This window comes from Trifolium pratense, linkage group LG4 (genome assembly GCF_020283565.1).
Source record: "Trifolium pratense cultivar HEN17-A07 linkage group LG4, ARS_RC_1.1, whole genome shotgun sequence".
Classification (NCBI taxonomy): Eukaryota; Viridiplantae; Streptophyta; class Magnoliopsida; order Fabales; family Fabaceae; genus Trifolium; species Trifolium pratense.
The window spans coordinates 22,758,598-22,777,719 of record NC_060062.1 but is presented as its reverse complement, the minus strand read 5'-3'; the positions used below and the strand labels follow the sequence as shown (position 1 = coordinate 22,777,719).

The following is a 19,122-nucleotide window of genomic DNA, read 5'->3' as shown; positions in this document are numbered from 1 at the left end:
TTTTCTCTACAAACTTTTACAAAAACCAACCCACAAATACATTCATAAACATATTATGACTCATGTATATAACATTTTTATCTTTTGAACTAAAATATTTACTTGATAATTATCGCAAGTATGTTGTATTACACAAACTGTACTTTATTTAAAGAATTTAACAACAAGATTAATAAGCACTAGTGTAGAAAAGAAGTGTATTACCATAATGTTCCTCGTTTGAGCGCTGTTGATGCTTTTGAAGGGATGTAAATGTAATTACTTTTATAAGTATTATAAGAATTCGGGTCTTTCCTGTCTCAAGAGCAACATTCCCTTACCCCAAATTTATATTTTTTAAAAAAAGTGTATTGCATACTCATATAATATTCACACACCTATGTCATGAAATATATTCTCCTATAGTTATTCCACCTAATAGAATGAGTCTCCTCCTACTAACTTATGCTGGTGAAACTTTATTTTCTAGATAATTTGTTTGTTGTTTGTTTTTTATTTTCTTTCCCTCCTTGTACCAAGAAAAACCATGAAATATCTTCACATCTCAAATGCATATACTTTTTTGTTTTGGTTACATCTCAAATGCACATACAATAAAATGATACCATTAATCTCATGAGCAATGCTAGGGACACATCTTTAAACTCTTTTTAACACACCCTATAGTGTGAAGCCATGTCACCTTATTTTTTATTAATTTTGTTTGGTTACCGGATACAAATTTAACTCTTTTTCATTTCTTTTTTTATTATTTGGAATTTAATCGTTTGTCTTCTAACTCACTCCTAACCAAAAGTTGTCTTTGTTAAACTCCCTTAGACCTTTCGATTCAATGTTCTCCGCTTCTGGGTATTTTGATTTTGATTTTGGATTTAGAGAGATAGAAGAATGATCGTACCCAATTTCCTCCCCTCATAGACTAAAAAGGCAGAATTTTTTTTTCTCTCTCTCCCTCTTTCTCTCTCTGTGGCAAAATTGAGATTAAAAAAGTGTTTTTAAGCTTAGAGAGCAGGGATCTATGGTGTAGGGATTTGGGGAGGTTGGTGAATTGTAATCTTTCAAAAATCAAAATCAGGTGTTGGTGATACAAAGAATCATGATGAGTATCTTGTGAACAATTTTATTAAGGGACTTAGAATTAGCAATGTATTGTGTGAATGAGTGAAATGCTTCCGTGTTTTAAAGATGAAACTTTTTTTGTAATGACTGTGAAGATGAACCTGAGATCTCACCGATCCGAAGTTGCTCTTGCTACCATATTATTATTACTCATACCGAGTCAAAAAAAAATGAAAATAATCAATACTTATATGAAAAAAACCTTGCAAAAGAAAACGAACCACCTAGATCTAGGAGGATTCTCAATGACTATGGGAAGAAGATGCAACAGTTTAATTTTTTCAATAAAAAAAAGAAAAAGAAAAGAAAGTTTTTTTGTCTTTTTCAACCTACAGAACCGGTTATCAGGTAAAGGGGTGTGAAAAATGGGTGACGTGGATCTATATTATAGGGTGTGTTTAAAAGAGTGTGATATTAGCATTACTCTTAATCTCATTTATGCTAATTATTATAAATAGACAAATACTATTCTCTCTTTTATTTATACATTTATTTTTTAATAGATAAGTTCATTATTAATTAACTAATAATAATAATAATAATAATAATAATAATAATAATAATAATAATAATAATGCAACTTAGAGTTTATAGCTTATAATTGCTCAAAAAAAATTTATAACTAAGCTCATTTTAAAAGGAAAAAATAACCTATATTTGATAACTATTTTTGTTGGAAAGTTCCGAGGAGCTCAGGAGAAACAACAAGCCAATGTTCCAGAATTACAAGAGAGGGAGGCGTTACTTCTCTACCAAAAGCCTTAAGACATTAGGTTAATGCGTCATTTTTGTTATAAATCTAACATTTTTATTCATAGTCGATGTGAGACTCAACCACTCACACTCGAAAATACAACAATCTCCTTCCAAATATGAGTTCCCACATCCCATAACTTTGATACCATTTGTTGGAGAATTCATAGGAGCTGAGGAGAAACAACATGATAATGCTCCAAGACCACAAAAAATAGAGACATCACTTCTCGATAAAAAACCTTAAGATATTAAATTAACGAGTCACATCTTTTTATAAATCAAACATTCTTCTCACTCATAATTAATTTGAGACTTTTTTTTTTTTTCATTTTTACAGACTTATAACTTATTACTAGAATTCGAACCCGTGCCAAGCACGGGTAAAATATGTGACTAAAAACAAACTTTTTTTTTTACAAAATAAAAATTATCACATAAAATATGAATAATAAGTAACGCTGGATATCCATGTCAATAAAAAAATGTCATTCTGTATCATTAAAAATGATTCAAAATTCCAAAAATAAATAATTTACTACTCAAAGATTAGTTTTTAGAATAAAAAGATCAAAGTTTTATTTTTGTGTCTAAACCAAATGTGAAAATATGTTTCTTTAACTAATTTTAAAAGATTTTTTTTTTTGCGTTAAAAAAATCTTGTGGTATTCGATTATGACTTTTATAAAAGCAAAATAAGGGACTTGGTTAGGATTTTAAGAGATTTTAAAAGACTTTTTGTTTATATGATAAAATCTTGTGGTATTCAATCATGACTTTTGTTTATATTGATTTATCACTCCTGATTGTAAAAGAAAAGTCTTTTAAACTTACTGAGAGAAGACTTACATGTGTGTTTTCAATCTATTAATTCTTAATTTATCTTTAAAAGACATATCTTCTTATAAGTATCTCATTTACATCAAGAGTTTCGAAAGATGAATTAAAAAACACCTATCTTATGTTTAATTTACTTCATCTTCTTTCAATTATTATTCCATTCATTCATTTATTCACAGTTACTAACTTATATAACTTATCATTTTTACTAGCTTATTGCTTATATTTTTACTGGATTATAACTTATATTTTCATTCATTCATTCATTCATTCATTCATTCATTCATTCATTCATTCATTCATTTGATTCATTTATTCATAGTACTACTAGTTCATAAGGCCAGCGTTTTGTGATGTGGCTTATAGCATCAAACATCAAGCATCACAATCACGTGGAATTATCTCACCCTCACAACATCACAGTTACTGGACCCACCTTCTTCCCCACTCTAAACTCTCTTCTTCTCATCACACAAACAAAACCAAAATCAATCACCACCACACGCATCAAAACCATTTCAATTTCTCTCTCTCTCTCTCAACAAAACCTCATCTTCATCAATGGAAGAACACTCCTTAGGACCTCTTGTACCTGCAGTAGTAAAACCTGAACCATCAAAACGCCATTCCACCGACACCACCACCACAACCGCCGTCGCCGGTGATACTTTTCCGATCAACACCATGTCGGAGCTAGATAAAGACTTTCTCTGTCCGATTTGTATGCAGATCATCAAAGACGCGTTCCTAACTGCTTGTGGTCATAGCTTCTGTTACATGTGTATCATTACTCATCTTCGTAACAAAAGTGATTGTCCTTGCTGTGGTCATTACCTCACGAATAGTAACTTGTTCCCTAACTTCTTGCTCGATAAGGTTCGCAATTCATAGTTCGTAGTTCGCAATTCGGAATTCGTCTAGTGATTTAGCAAGTTTAATTGATGTTTTAAGTTTTGAGATTAGATTAAGATTTAAGAAACTAGATGTTTTATGAATGGATTAGGTTTCGAGATCTTTTCGTAACAACTTTTTGCGAATGTAACTGAATTAACTTGAGCATGATTTTTTTTTTTGGTGAAGTGAGCATGAATTTTATCTTGAATTGATTTACTTCGAAATGCAGCTCATTGCTAAACGGTTTCTGTACAACATTTGTAGCTACTAAAAAAGACGTCGGATCGTCAAATATCGAAGACTGCTTCTCCTGTGGAGCATTTCCGCCAGGCGATACAAAAGGTTGGTTGTACTTTTGTACTTGTTTTGGATTGAAATTTGTTTGGCGGTGACCTATACTTTTGTTATGCTAGACCTTGGGTTAGTTAATAGTTCATTGTTGGCTGTTGCTACTACTTTTACTTCAAAAATATGAGTATTTAGTTTTGAGTTCAATGTGGAATACATGAGCTATGTAGCATCGACACTTCAGAGTCCAAGTCCTGTGTCAGACACGACACTGATGCATGCGGTTGCATTCAGTGACTTCCATTTTTCAAATTACTACTGGTGTCAGTATGAGTCGCTTCTGGTATCCGTGTTAGTGCTTCATTGTACATGATACCTATATGTAGGGTTTTAACAAGGGGAGATTAAACAAAACTGGATAAACTTTTAACTGTTGTGATTCCTTTGTTTACCATGCTAATTTGCAATGAGAGGTATTTGTCGCAATAGTAGGCTGTTTTTCTTTTATTTTTCGTGACGAAGCAATAGTAGGCTGCTGATCGTGAATGTTTCATTAAATCATGAATATAATTCTACACGGAAGTTTGAAGTTTCAGAAAACATAACAAAAGAGAATGATGCTAATAGTTCCCCTGTTCTTGGCCTCTAATTAAAGTTTGTTGTACTCACCGCCGACTGTGCATCTCATCAAGTTCCTTCATTCTCTGTTCTAATGGAAAGTGCATCTCTTAAATGTTAAAAATACCACAATTTCCATAATTTTTCCTTTACCATCTTTTATGATTGACAGAGACTATATAGGATCCAATCTAAAGGAAAAAAAATGTAAAATAAAAAAACAAAAAACTGTGCATAGTGGACAATGGATATAGTTATGGGGTGTTCCCCTGAATTGTGTGTGGGGGGTTCTTGGTGGCTGTGCTTGTGATTGTGAATCTGGTTGGGTTATTGGAGCAGAGCGTGCTCTACTATAACTGCGATTGCAAATGTAACCACTAACCAGACCACTTTTGCCCAACCGTGAGAAGAACACCAACGCGAGACCCATCATTCCGACAACTCCGTGTAGTTTGTTTAACGTAAATCTATCATTACTGTTCATTTTGATGCAATGCCCATCACTTATTCCCCTGATCTCTCACAATAACACAATCCTCTACTTGGTGCATCCCTTAATGTATATTGGAACATGAAATTACTTGGCAGAAGATGGAAGAGGAACAGAGGCCCACCAGAGCTGGTGTTTAACAAAATTAATGTTTTATAATTCTCACGTATTTATTATGTATAATGTATATGCAATTAGATCAAGGACCAAAAATATTAGTTTAACACTTGTCAGATTTCATTGTCTAATTTATTTTATGAAAGGGGTTTAATTTTATTGCTGATTACCTGTTTATTTGCTTTGTTGAATTCAGACAACATTTTCTCTGAAGATTACTCTATTGTTAGACTTACATATTTCTGTATTGTGTAATCTGTGGATCCTTGTTGATGCTTTAGTTTGTCTGTGATATCTATTTTATTTTTAAATTTTTTGAATCTTGAAACAGGGTTGTGAAGTGACAATGAAGGAGCTTGACACCCTTTTGTCACTCCTTTCTGAGAAGAAAAGAAAAATGGAACAAGAAGAAGCTGAGAGAAATATGCAAATATTGTTAGATTTTTTGCATTGTTTACGCAAGCAAAAAGTTGATGAGTTGAAGGAGGTATGCTGGATGCAATCTATCTATTTTATTTTTGACTAAATCATTTCTCAGCAACTAAGAGTCTATTTGGTTTTTGAAAAACATGTAAAAGTTTTTTGTAATTATTAATGAAAATAGGAATGAAAAAATAAAAACATTTCCGCAAGTTTATTCGTTACGTTTATTGCTACTTATAGCAACCAATTCGTCTTTCATCTGCAGGTGCAAACTGATCTCCAGTTCATAAAGGAGGACATTGGTGCTGTGGAGAAACATAGAATGGACTTATATCGTGCTCGGGACAGGTACTCTGTGAAATTGCGAATGCTTGATGATTCTGGTGGAAGAAAATCTTTGTATTCATCAATGGACAAGAACAGCAGTGGCCTTGCATCCAGTCCTTTAAATCTTCGAGGAGGGTTATCGTCAGGAAGCCATACTAAGAAAAATGATGGAAAGTCACAAATCAGCTCTCACGGGATTGGAATCCAGAGAAGAGATGCCATTAGTGGATCAGACTCACAGTATATAAATCAATCGGGACTTGCTCTAGTCAGAAAGAAGAGGGTGCATACACAGGTTATATTTGTTTAATTTTCTGTGCTTGAATTTATTTTATTTCTATGCGCATTGGTTTTTGAAATTTTAATGGCTGTTTAGAAAAGCTTTGTGCCAGCAAAATAGTGTTTCATGACATGACATACTTAGTATTTCTGGTGAAATATAAGATTTTAGCTTCTGATATTATCTGAATAGGACATGTGAAGGCTAAAATAAGTTTTTTTTTTTTAAGGCTAAAATAAGTTAGTAGACATTAGAAATGGTAGAAAATATATATTTATTTATTTTTTTTTTAAGTTTATCTGTCATAACCTTTTGTTATAGAGAGAGGTAAAGGAATACTTAGAATAATAAAGTTATATCGATTATGTGAGTAATATTTCTGATGTTATTACATAAAATATAGTACTAATCCTTTTTTATACTAATACAGTACTCTTAGTCCTAATAAAATATGGGACAAAATAATGAAAAAAGAAAAGAAATATGGAAGCCGATTCTAAAAGATAAACCAAGATACTCTTAACATAATAATGTGTATAGATATTTTTAATTTATTCTAACATCCTTAAAGATATGTTAGGGTAGATACTGGGGATGATTTGTACACAAATGGGTGACAAGCACAATTTATGAAGCACGTGCACAAACAGAGATACCAGACACTGACATGTCGACACCGATAATTTGAGAAAATAATATAATTCAATATAATCATGTGTCGGTGTTGGACATCGACGCGTGTCCGACACCAGGACATGGCTAATCCGAGAAGTGTACGTGCTTCATAGAGCACATTCATTATGGTGATACTATGATCTATTTCTTTGGAGTGTAACTTGATTATTTGTGGATGAAGGCCAGAAAAATATGCAATAGAATGATTTTGAATTGTGCAAGTATATTAAGAAGTCCAACCAGGAAGCAAATTTGGATTTTGGATACTTTAAATTTTAAGGAAATAAAGGGAGATTTCAAAAAATGAAGATCTAGGAATCACACTCTAAGATGAAAATGAAATTGCATTCTTATAAGATTGTTGACTAAAACAAGCTAAGCTATATGCATTATTATAGTAATTTATATTCGATCCATTACACCATTAGTCAGGCCCATTAGGTTTAGAATAGCCTATATAAACAGATTAGTGCTTGTACATGGAAAATGCTAAACAGTGCCCCCGGGGCACTGGTTAAGGGAGCAAAAATAGTAATTTGGCATTGGAGTTTGTGCAGTCAACTCCTCAAAAGTTTAAAATGTGTTATTTTCTATTCAAAACTTTCTTTTTTTGGTTTTCTTAACCAGTGTCCCGGGGGCACCAGTTAGCATGACCCTTGATTTATGGAATATATTTAAGGGCCATAGACTATAATTCAAAACCTTTGCAGACTTACTGCAATAAAATTTCTTCAAAATAACCATGAAACAAAAAGCATTTAAATTAACTTTGCATAGAAATGTAGCAGACACCATATTACTTATGAAGAGCAAATACCTGTCTCAAATTCAAAATTTGGTTCTGTTTTTATGTTTCTTATGTGTTCTTTATTGTCTGGCAACTTGAATTTCCCAAGCATTTTTGGTTTATGGTGCCTTTTATTGTTTCTATTACTGAATTTACATCTATATTCTTGGTTTATTCTCTCCCTCTATAAATCCCATCTGATTTCCTTCCCTTGGTCCAGTTCAATGACCTACAAGAATGTTATCTACAAAAGCGACGGCAGGCTGCAGATAAGCCACATGGCCAACAAGAAAGAGATACAAATCTCATAAGTCGAGAAGGTTATAGTGGTGGTCTTGATGATTTTCAGTCAGTCTTGACAACTTTCACACGCTACAGGTATTACTCTGTCTTTTTGTGTCATTTGAACTATCATTTCATATATTGTTGGAATAGGAGGGAAAAAGTTCATTTTCATGGAATCAAAGTAGTTAGGAATAGTTAGGGCATATAGTTAGTTAGAGGCAGATCAATTTGATAAATGTGGGAAATAGGGTTGTAGAAAGAATGTATTAAAAATTACATTTTGTATAAATTGAGCAAATGCCAAACAGGCTCACATCGCTTGGTATTCTCAGGCTAAGTCTAGTTTATAAACACCCACACTCCTCAATCCACGGAGGTGCCTTTCAATTCAGAATAAAACCTAAGGGCACACATAAACCCAAAACGGACAATACCTAGGATAGCGATGCAACAAACTTGTGGACAATACCTAAGCCACGCATGAGGGCTGACAGTCCGTTTAGCCCCTTATCATCGATTGGAGAGCTACTGTTCTGGTACACCAGAAAATAGCACATTGCATGGGAGTTGTGGCTATAGGTAGTTTATAAACGTGCACACTCCTCAACCCACTGATGCGCCTTTTAACTATAAAGACAACTGTGAGGGCTTACATAAGACCCGAAGCGAACAATATCTCAGAAAACTAGTGTAGCGAAATTGAGGTTGGAAAACTTAGTTACTTGGATAGAAAGTTAGGTTGAGATGTATATGATAGGACTCGATCTCGATTACGACTGAACATTGATCAATAAAATAAAATAGTAGAATATAGTAGTGAATAAAAATTCTTATTGCTGGAAATAGCTAGAGTTCATGTGGGATCTAGCTCACAATACAAACAGAAGACTAAAATGAAAGGAAATAAGCTGTAAATGATAAAGGAGGCACTTCGAGAGGCCTTAGCTCTCCTAGGGTAAAATTCACCACTCAAATCATGCATAAAAAACAATGGCAGGGAACATTCTGCTATTTAATCAATCAGATCCCGATCTACTTTCTCTTCCCTCGCTGAATAAGGAAACAATCCTATAAGGGAATGATTAGCTGTATCCTTTTGCCCACGTTTCCTTTTATAAATCTGTCATAACTATCAATACCTCCCCCTTCAAAATTCTCCTTGACCTCAAGGAGGAATCTGGGAAACTCTTTTCTCATCTTGTCGGCTATCTCCCAAGAGTTTTCAAATTCAGGCAATCCTTCCATTTGACTAAAACTTCCACTTCTCCTTGGTCGTTCCTTCGAGTATCTAACGCTTCTTTAGGTTCTGGTTCCAGCTGCGACTCTTCATTCAAACCAGTTGGTAAAGGTTGGAAATGATTCCTTCTTCCGTAGACCCAATTAAGCAAACAATATATTGAAAGATAATTTCTCCAATAGCATTCACAATCACAAGCAACTTTAGCCATAAAAACATTGAATTTTCCTAGGTCCCATGGTATTATCCTCACTGATGAATTTAATACCACCATTTTCACAATGGCTAAATGAAACAACCCCTCTAGGTAGCAAACACTGAGATTCCAAGTAAACATTAAGAATGTTGTCAGAAATTTGTCACTTGTAGTGGATTTCATGAACATGGCATCAACAGCTTGCAAGAAATCAAGGAATTTAAGCACAAACTTATCCTTCCAAATTATGATTGAAGCTAGTGATCTTGGTACCTCCTTTGAAACCATGACTTGGGTAGTGTTCTTTGAAGATTTAAATATTGAACTGAATATTATTATTTACAGAATTTTCTGGAGACAACTCTGATTGCAAAAGTTGACCCCTGCTTGGAATTCAAAGGTAGTGATCAACATGTCCCCTAACCCTCCAATTATCTTTGAGAACTTATAGTTTTCATGCTTTGAGAGCCTTAAAATATAACAAAGAACAAGTGCATATGCAATGCAGAAAGGCCACTGATCTATTCCATATTCACTTCCCAAAATTGGTTCCTTCCCAGGGTCCCACTGTTGAAAACTTGTCGAGTCAGCTTCAAACAATCGAATCTGTAGGACAACTTCACTCACTCTGTCTCTAGGTGACAACCTGCAGTTGCTCTCTTTCAAAATCACTGAAGCTCGGACATAATCAATCATAGGTCCAGCTAAGAAAATAAAAACCTCCATTGAAGTATCTAAAGGATCAAGGGCATATGCTATAGGCTTTTCCAGCAACATAAGAAAACCACTTTCTATATCTTCCATGTAACAGTTCATTGTATGAATGAATAAGTGTACTGATATTGTTTCTTCTTTCATATTCCTTCCATTCAAAACAAGAATGATGAACTTCAAAAATTTGGTAGTATTCCTAGGATCCACAAATTCTTTAAGACTTCGAATGAATTCAAGCAAGTTATCAAAGATAAATTGTTCATGGAGCATAACTTCAACCTCCTTTGTGTACCCTCTTACCAGATCATCGTCTACTTGGATAGTTAGCATAACCATGTATTCATACATTCTCTCAGCATAGTGAGCATTCCCATGTAATTTTCCCCCACCTTGCAGCACAAAATAATCATCATTTGGTGATAAAAGATGAGTCAAAATTGTCCAACACAAAGTCATACCATCACAAAACCTTTTCTCCTGAACACTAATTATATGATAACATTGGACTAGGTCCATGAGATCAAGAGTTTGACCCAACTCACCTAAAACGAAGCACTGACATGTTTCCATCACCTTCCGATTCATATAATCAACCGTACCCACCTCCTCCTTTTTCATAATCCAATTGTTATCATTAAATTGAACTGAGCCCAATAACTCTATTCCTGCCCACGCTTGCTCTTTTCTTCCTTGAATATCGGTGTTTGCAGAGATTCGTTCATGCAAATCAGAGTTGGGCGGTTTGGCCGGCGAATCTCGCCGTACTAGCGTCGCCGTAGATCGAGCGGCATTCTGCGATGGTGCTCGAGGCTGCAAAGCTGGTCTAGGTACACAATTGTTCTCCGCCATCGTACTTAGCACCCTCATCTTCTCAGTCTCAACCTTAACTGTAGTTTCAGACAACTTCATCACTACTGTTTCAGGCTGAAACTCAGATTTGTTCAGGTGAGTTCGTTCTTTGACACCGTAGAAACTTTGATTGTTACCATCATCAGTTTGTTGTGGTTGAGATCGTGAGTTGCACGACCACGTGCTATTATCGCTCCATTCGTCCTCTTCGCCGTAGTGGTGTACTCTTCTCCGTGGTCAACCCCGAGGACGGTTATGACGAGGAAATTCCTCCTGAACCAACAGTCTAATCTGCTCCAACGTGACCTGAGGCCGTGCTTGTTGCTCTAGAACCAACTGACGAAGCTGCTCAGCTGCAACTTCAGCTTTGCTCATCCTCTGTTCTAATGCATCAACACGTTTCTCTATTTGATGGTTGGATTTTGGATTGTAACCAAGGCTCTGGATACCAATTGATAGGACTCGATCTCGATTACGACTGAACATTGATCAATAAAATAAAATAGTAGAATATAGTAGTGAATAGAAATTCTTATTGCTGGAAATAGCTAGAGTTCATGTGGGATCTAGCTCACAATACAAACAGAAGACTAAAATGAAAGGAAATAAGCTGTAAATGATAAAGGAGACACTTCGAGAGGCCTTAGCTCTCCTAGGGTAAAGTTCACCACTCAAATCATGCATAAAAAACAATGGCAGGGAACATTCTGCTATTTAATCAATCAGATCCCAATCTACTTTCTCTTCCCTCGCTGAATAAGGAAACAATCCTATAAGGGAATGATTAGCTGTATCCTTTTGCCCACGTTTCCTTTTATAAATCTGTCATAACTATCAGTATATAAAGAAAAAGGAGTAGATGGAAGGCACCCAATGAATTTTAGATAACTGGGATCTGAAGACAGGGTGGTTGCAGACCCTCAAAGTTTTGCAAATTTGTAATTCAAATATTCAATAGGATTTCGCTATTTCTTTGTAATCAAATACCAATTTGGAGCAATTGAAATCAGTGTTGGAACTGGATATTGCAAAAATAAAAAGATCAACATCATAAAATGTGCATGAGAATGGTGGCCCACACAGTAACTGTGGAAAAGGTTGCAAGAGTATATATAAAAAAGGCAAGAGCAAAACATCGGAACTATCTCATAATCAAGTGTCAGTGTGTCACACTACCTTGCATATAAATAAACACTTTCTAAAGTTGATGTCTTTCTCTAATTCTGGAGAAACACCCACAATGTTTGTATCCATTAGTGAGAACTAAGAAATCATGCTGTTCATCAGAACCCAGAGGCAAAGAGACTGATTTTGTTTTAACTTTTCTACTCCTAATGTAGCCTCACTGTCTATCTTCTTCAACTATATAAGTTTGACATTTGCTATCTTTTGACAGAAGCTCTAACTTTCTTTCTTTGTAATCTTTGACTAGTTTGCCTTTATTCTAGAGTACTATCCATTAAAGGTTAAATCACAAGTATTACATTTAATTTCATAATCTCCACTCTTACCATCTACTATTTTTATCTTTGTAACATTGAGGATTGGTGTCATCATCTTTTTCTTTGACTTGACTAGAACCAGAAACTCTCATCTCTACAACAATTTAATAAAAAAAAAAGGTGCAAAACCACACCTGCGACAACAAGCATCAAATTACAACAGAGATGAAAACGTCGACAAAATCGCAACTAAAATAAAACAATGCCAAACCACAAATGAAAACTCATTGTATGTCTAATCATAGGTCAGGTAAAAGAAAGAATAATGATAGGTCTGAGAGATCACATGGAGGCGTCGTAAGAGTTCCAAGCGCTAACAAATCTAAATTTAAATGTGACCCATAAGATAAAAGCGTCTCAACAGAATCAGGAAGGGCCAATAAACAAAACCTCACTAGCAGCATGACAGATGGAGAGTAGTGAGGTGGTGTGCCCTCATGCACTTGAAGCTTTTGTATGGATGTGTGTTACTTCATGTGAAGCTCACGGGCGATAGTGCTTGAGGGAACAATCCATTGGTGGCCTTTGTACCAACTTGTTGTGGACTATGTCACTTTAGATACCCAACAAAAAATTAGAAGGGGTCTTCCTCCTTGACGGCGGACAATGACATCGATGGTCACAAAAGAATTTTGAATACAATTATTATAGTAGAGTCTGAAGCATTAGATTTGGCTGGCTGCTAACTAGTGGTGGGACAGGTCATGGAGGATAGTACAGCCCGAATATCTTGTTGAAGTTATACGATTTTAGATAAGGAAGAAGAGGGAAAGACTTTGAAATTGAATTGTTATAATGGTTTGATACAAAATATAATAAAATAATGACCCTTATTTATACTAAGACACCAATTCTTAATTAAATAGGGAAGCAAATATGGAAACTGATCTTAAGAGATAATCTATGCGATAATCTAAGATGTATTAAGTGAATCAATGTGATAATCTAAGATGCAAAGTCGTTATTATTATTCCTCTTACCTCTTTATCTTAAACCCTATAATTTCAATATGCTTTATGAAGGGAAAACCATTGGAGGATAGTTCTCCTTGTTATGTTCAATTTCAATCGGTCAATAAAATCATTTTTTTCCTTTCTCAATTTCCATTCGGGATTTCTAACAATTCATATTTTCCTGAGTTAGCAATATACAGTTATCTTCAACATTTTTGCTTTATTGAAACAGCCGATTGAGAGTCATTGCAGAAATAAGACATGGGGATATATTTCATTCAGCCAACATCGTTTCAAGGTGAGTTATTTTATGAAATTGCGCATTGAACTATTGGTATTCATCTGGTTTCAAGGTGGAGGAGTCAGACACTGGGTTGATGAAATGAATTGTGTGGTCACATTCATATTTTTACTCAAGTACTTAATTGTCAATGAATACTAGTTTCACTGAATACACACACGGATTCACTATGTGTATTGCAGCATAGAGTTTGACCGTGATGACGATTTGTTTGCTACTGCTGGAGTTTCCCGGCGAATTAAAGTTTTTGATTTTTCTGCGGTAAGATGGATGAAATTTACTTTAAAATTTTAATTTTTTTATTTTATTTTAATTTTGATTTTAATATCATTTTTACTTCCTTCTCTTTTGATGGGTGAGTAACATTTGTGTAATTGTGCTTATATATAGATTATTTGATAAATTTGATAAATGCTTATGCTTCAATGAGATAGATCCACTTATAAACATTACATTACTTTGTCATTTGAAAATTGAAACGCGAAAATTGTGTTTATGTCTTTAATTATAGACATTAAATAGATGGGATCCTATCAAATGTTGTGGATGTTTATGAATAGAGATAGACACAATTTTTACATCAAGAGAATTCCTAATATAATAGAATCCATTCCATGATTCAACTTTTCCTTTGGTGGCAGTGGGGACTGTTCTTATCACTTGATTGGTATAAAATATATCACTTTTTTTTATGAATTATGAATTAATTTTTTTATAAGTGCTTACTTTCATCCTAACTTAACCAATATATCATCTTTAATTAAGCTACCAAATTTGGATTCTCAACATTTGCCTGAACATTAGTAATCCTTCAAGAGACAAATGAACTATAGGATAAAATTGAAGAGTTAGAAAGATTCACTTGCTTTAAAAAAAAGCATGTAATATTTGATTTACTTCCATTCCATCTGCGTGGAATTATTTAATAATAAGTGGACCTATATAAACAAAGGAAGCAGCTGTATCACTACATAATATTTGGTTGAATGGTTGGTTGTAATACCTTAACCTAGTAATAAGGGTTTCTGATGGAGTCTAACGCTGAAAATGATGCAATGCTGGGTTAGGGGTTGGGAGAAGTGGATGCAATTGCTGTATTGCTTTAAGTAACTGAGAGATGCACGGCCTCTCCCTAGTTATCGTTCTAATTCTCACCAATTGACTGACCTATGTCTCAACCCCCTCTCGTTTATAGGCAACATGCCTTATTTGTTTCTTCCAACTATCTTAACATAACTAACTAAGTTTCTTAACTAACAGACCTATGAGAGGATTTTGGTCAACATGTGGTTACGTGGACAGGGGGGAAATCCTCTCTGTAGATGCTCCAAGCTCTGCAAATCACTGTAAATATTCCTTGAGTATTTAATAATACACTAACTGGTGTTCTTCTAGTTTATTCTTTTGGAATTATATTTTTCTAGTTATCTAGTTCCCTACCAGCCTCACTCTTGTAATGTTGCCGAAACTAATAAAAAAACGACCATTCCCTACTTTATTGCTTTTCAGGTTGTGAATGAACCTACAGATGCTCATTGTCCTGTTGTCGAGATGACCACACGTTCAAAACTTAGTTGCTTGAGTTGGAACAAATATGCTAAGAATCAAATAGCTAGTAGTGATTATGAAGGAATTGTGACCGTTTGGGACGTGGCCACTCGAAAGGTAATTCTGAACTCAAATGGACAGTTTTTCTTGTATTGTTTGGGGAGTTCAGATCTGCTCCAGTTTTCCAGTGCCTTTAACAGATGAGTGACACGTGTAAAAACAAATAATCAACGGTTAAGATTAGAAAAGGAAAAATTAAATTATAATTTAAGATTCCTTTTCTCATAGACGATAACCTCATTCTTCTTCTACCTTTCAATTTTAAGATTCCTCTCCATCTCCAAATCACATCTCTCTGTTACCTCTACATCTCACCTTCTCTCTTTCTTTTCTTCTTCCTTTCGTCGTCTTCCTTCACCACTCCGCACCATTGTGGTGCCTCCTCTATGCAGCCATTTTTTCCCCTTTTCAAGTTTGAAGATTAAAAATTGTTTGATTGAAAATGAAGATGGTTTGTTTGTAATCAGTTTTATGGTAATATTAGAATTTCAATTTTAGGGATGACAAGATTATGCAGTTTTAGGTTGTAACTGTAACTGGGAAAAACAAAAACAAGAAAGAGAAGAGATGGTGGAACAAAAAAAACAGAAAGAAAAAAAAAAGAACAAGAAGATGAAATAACATGTGTAACTTGATAAGAAGGTGGGAGAAAGTGGGAAACGGCGAGCCAGTACTCACCGTCGAAGCAGTGTTGTAGTGACTTTGCTTTTGCCGTTTGGGTTCTTGTATTTACACTGTATTTTTTTATTAAATGATTAAAACTGAAACAACATTATTTCAAATCTGGACGGTTGATTATTTGTTTTTACACGTGCCACTCATCTGTTAAAGCACTGGAAAACTGGAGCATAAGTAGACTGGAGCAGATCTGAACTCCTGTTTGGGTATCTTATTTAACTGAAATTGTTTTAACTGTATATACTCGCTATGTTTTTCAGAGTTTTTTCTTATGACTATCGCTTTCCTTTGGCAGAGTTTAATGGAATATGAAGAGCATGAAAAGCGTGCATGGAGTGTTGATTTTTCCAGAACAGATCCCTCTATGCTTGTATCTGGTAGTGATGATTGTAAGGTATTCTACAACATTTATTCAAAAGTTTTTTGCAAATTTTACTGAAATGCGTCTGTACTTTCCTTCTGATATTTTTACTTCGAACATATGTAATGTATTTCTGAATCCTTATTGGATTAACTTTTTTTCTGTCTAATCCCCTAGTTCTAACTATTGATTTGAGAGTTTGCATTATTTACCTGCACAATTTCAAATTTCTTGGCATGGTAATTGTCCTTTCACTTGTTCCCAAATCGTACGATCTGAATGAATTCTGTTTAGAGCCTTCTACAATTTAAGCCAAGCCCCCGTTTTTAACAACTTTCACCATGCTTGATGTACCTCCTTTTCTTCGTCTTCTCATTTCCTCTTCCACCACTACATTTATTTTGCATTCTTCTGGATGCCATCATGTTTATGTTCATAATAAAGACAATTTAGCATTTCCAACAACTTGAAATGACATCGTAGATAAGGTGATCAAATAGTAACTTTTTCTAATTTTGTTTTATTTGTATTATTGGAAGTGATTAGTTAAATTAACTGTAATTTCTGTCTATTCTTTGAGCAGGTCAAAGTTTGGTGCACAAATCAAGAGGCCAGTGTTCTAAATATAGACATGAAAGCAAACATATGTTGTGTGAAGTATAATCCTGGATCTGGGAATTACATTGCAGTATGTTACTTTTCATTCAGTTAGTACTTAGTAGAAATATCTTGACTTAGTTCTCTTAAAATTTGATTCCATTTGTTTATTATCTTGTTGTAATTTATCAGTCATCTGTCAACTCGTGGCTTTGCTAGGCATTTCAAAGCAAAATGCTTTATATTATTATAACATTTTCTCAAGAATGGTTCTTCTGTAAGGATTCACCTTATATAGTTAAAATGAATGGTCCTATATATCCACATGATTGGCTTAATGTCTGATCATATGTGTCTGATCGTATATGTATTCTGTATAGTTTATTTCCTTCTCTGTAACAGTGTTATGCGTTCTTATCTTCCTTATCTGTTTTATGTTTAGCTTGCCTTATTCAGTCAATCATTTTTACAGGTTGGATCAGCAGACCATCACATTCATTATTATGATTTGAGAAATATTAGCCGACCGGTCCATGTTTTCAGTGGGCACAAGAAGGCTGTTTCATACGTGAAATTTTTGTCCAACGATGAACTTGCATCGGCATCAACAGATAGTACACTGCGATTATGGGATGTGAAGCAAAACATACCAGTGAGTAATCTTAACCAAAATAATTCATTGCTTAGGTTTGATTATAGTCCAAACTATCCTTCATTCATTTTGCATTTAGTTTGTATATTTCTGTTGGCTTTTGTTGCTTACTTTAATAACAGTCTCCCTGCTGGAATTTATGTCCCTTCCAATAATTTATGTCCTTTCCAATAACAGTCTTATTGCACTCATATCAATACGTATTTGTGTATGGCCTGCTTGTTGGCATCACTTTTTTATTCAATTTTTGGCTGAAACTTGTCAAATATGGTTTTGAAAACTATTAAAATTGGCAAAATTAGTTTGGAATTGTGTAATTTGGACTAAAGGCTGTCTAAAACTTTAGAATATTTAAATTTGGACAATTCTTGTACCTATTAAATTGTAATATTTTCCCCCATTTTCATTCAAATGTGTACAGGTTCGTACTTTCAGAGGACACGCAAATGAGAAAAACTTTGTTGGTCTTACAGTAAGCAGTGAATACATTGCATGTGGCAGTGAAACAAATGAAGTATTTGTCTACCACAAGGTTTGTGATTAATTATTCGGACTTTTTCCCTCGCATTTGTCTTGTTAATAATAACTAAAGAGTTGAATCACCCTTTGCAGGAAATCTCCAAGCCTTTGACTTGGCATAGATTTGGTTCCCCTGACATGGATGATGGGGAGGATGAGGCTGGATCTTACTTCATCAGTGCTGTATGCTGGAAGAGTGATCGCCCCACCATACTAACTGCAAATAGTCAAGGCACCATCAAAGTACTGGTGCTTGCTGCATAAACACGGAAAAATGAACAGAAAGCTCAGTTGGTATTATTTTTTCCCATGTTGCACCATTAAAATTGTACATAGTATTTAAGTGTATATGGTAGGTTTTAGGGATCTTAATGAGGTATATTAGGTGAGGACTCTGATAAACCAATTAAGAAACTGAACTTTTGCCAATTAAGGACTTCATATTAAAATAAATTAGTTTAGGGCAAAGCCAAAACGTACTAAAGGTTGGAAAGTAGGGATCAATTGGCGTTGGAGAGAGGTGAAGTGAGAAAGGAAAGGAAGCGGTGGTGGTTTGGGAGATGGTGGAACTATAAGATTGACAAGGAAGAGGTGTAGAGGACCTCCGGAGAAAAAGCTTGTGGAGGATCGGAGAAACCGGAGAAACCGGAGATCAAGGGACCAATAAATATGTAATGTAGTTTTTGTTTAGGTGCCATAATTTGTAATAGCAGATAATTTTCGTGTAGGTGTGTTTATTATAAGGTAAGGTTTCGTAGGAAACTGTTTTCCCTCGTCTGTTTCTCTTTTTCCTATAGAAACTCATGTTCTCTTTTGAAGAATTTCTTAACAATTTTTCATCAAGGTTTCCAATCTTTTCAATATTGCATATATACTATATGTATGTATGAAAAGAGAATTGCTATATATCACGACAAGATTTTCACGAAATTATATCACGAACGCGCTGTTTATTTATGTACTGTATTTTATTTTATTTCATTGAAATTGTTTTTTTTTGAACAAGCCAAAATGAAATATATTAACATAATCAGCCTCCCCAGCACAAGACGTACCGAG

General features: G+C 34.5%; 1 protein-coding gene across 1 annotated transcript; it reads left to right on the top strand.

Moving 5' to 3' along the window:
* Positions 1 to 2,981: 2,981 nt before the first annotated feature.
* LOC123920614 (E3 ubiquitin-protein ligase COP1) lies at positions 2,982 to 18,915 on the top strand. Its single transcript, XM_045972904.1, has 13 exons — positions 2,982 to 3,588; positions 3,871 to 3,948; positions 5,451 to 5,606; positions 5,808 to 6,164; positions 7,832 to 7,989; positions 13,580 to 13,645; positions 13,831 to 13,909; positions 15,158 to 15,313; positions 16,230 to 16,328; positions 16,879 to 16,983; positions 17,365 to 17,544; positions 17,966 to 18,076; positions 18,157 to 18,915. The coding sequence occupies exons 1-13, from the start codon at positions 3,274 to 3,276 to the stop codon at positions 18,325 to 18,327; spliced, it is 2,031 nt and encodes a 676-aa protein (XP_045828860.1). The 5' UTR covers positions 2,982 to 3,273; the 3' UTR covers positions 18,328 to 18,915.
* Positions 18,916 to 19,122: the final 207 nt, after the last annotated feature.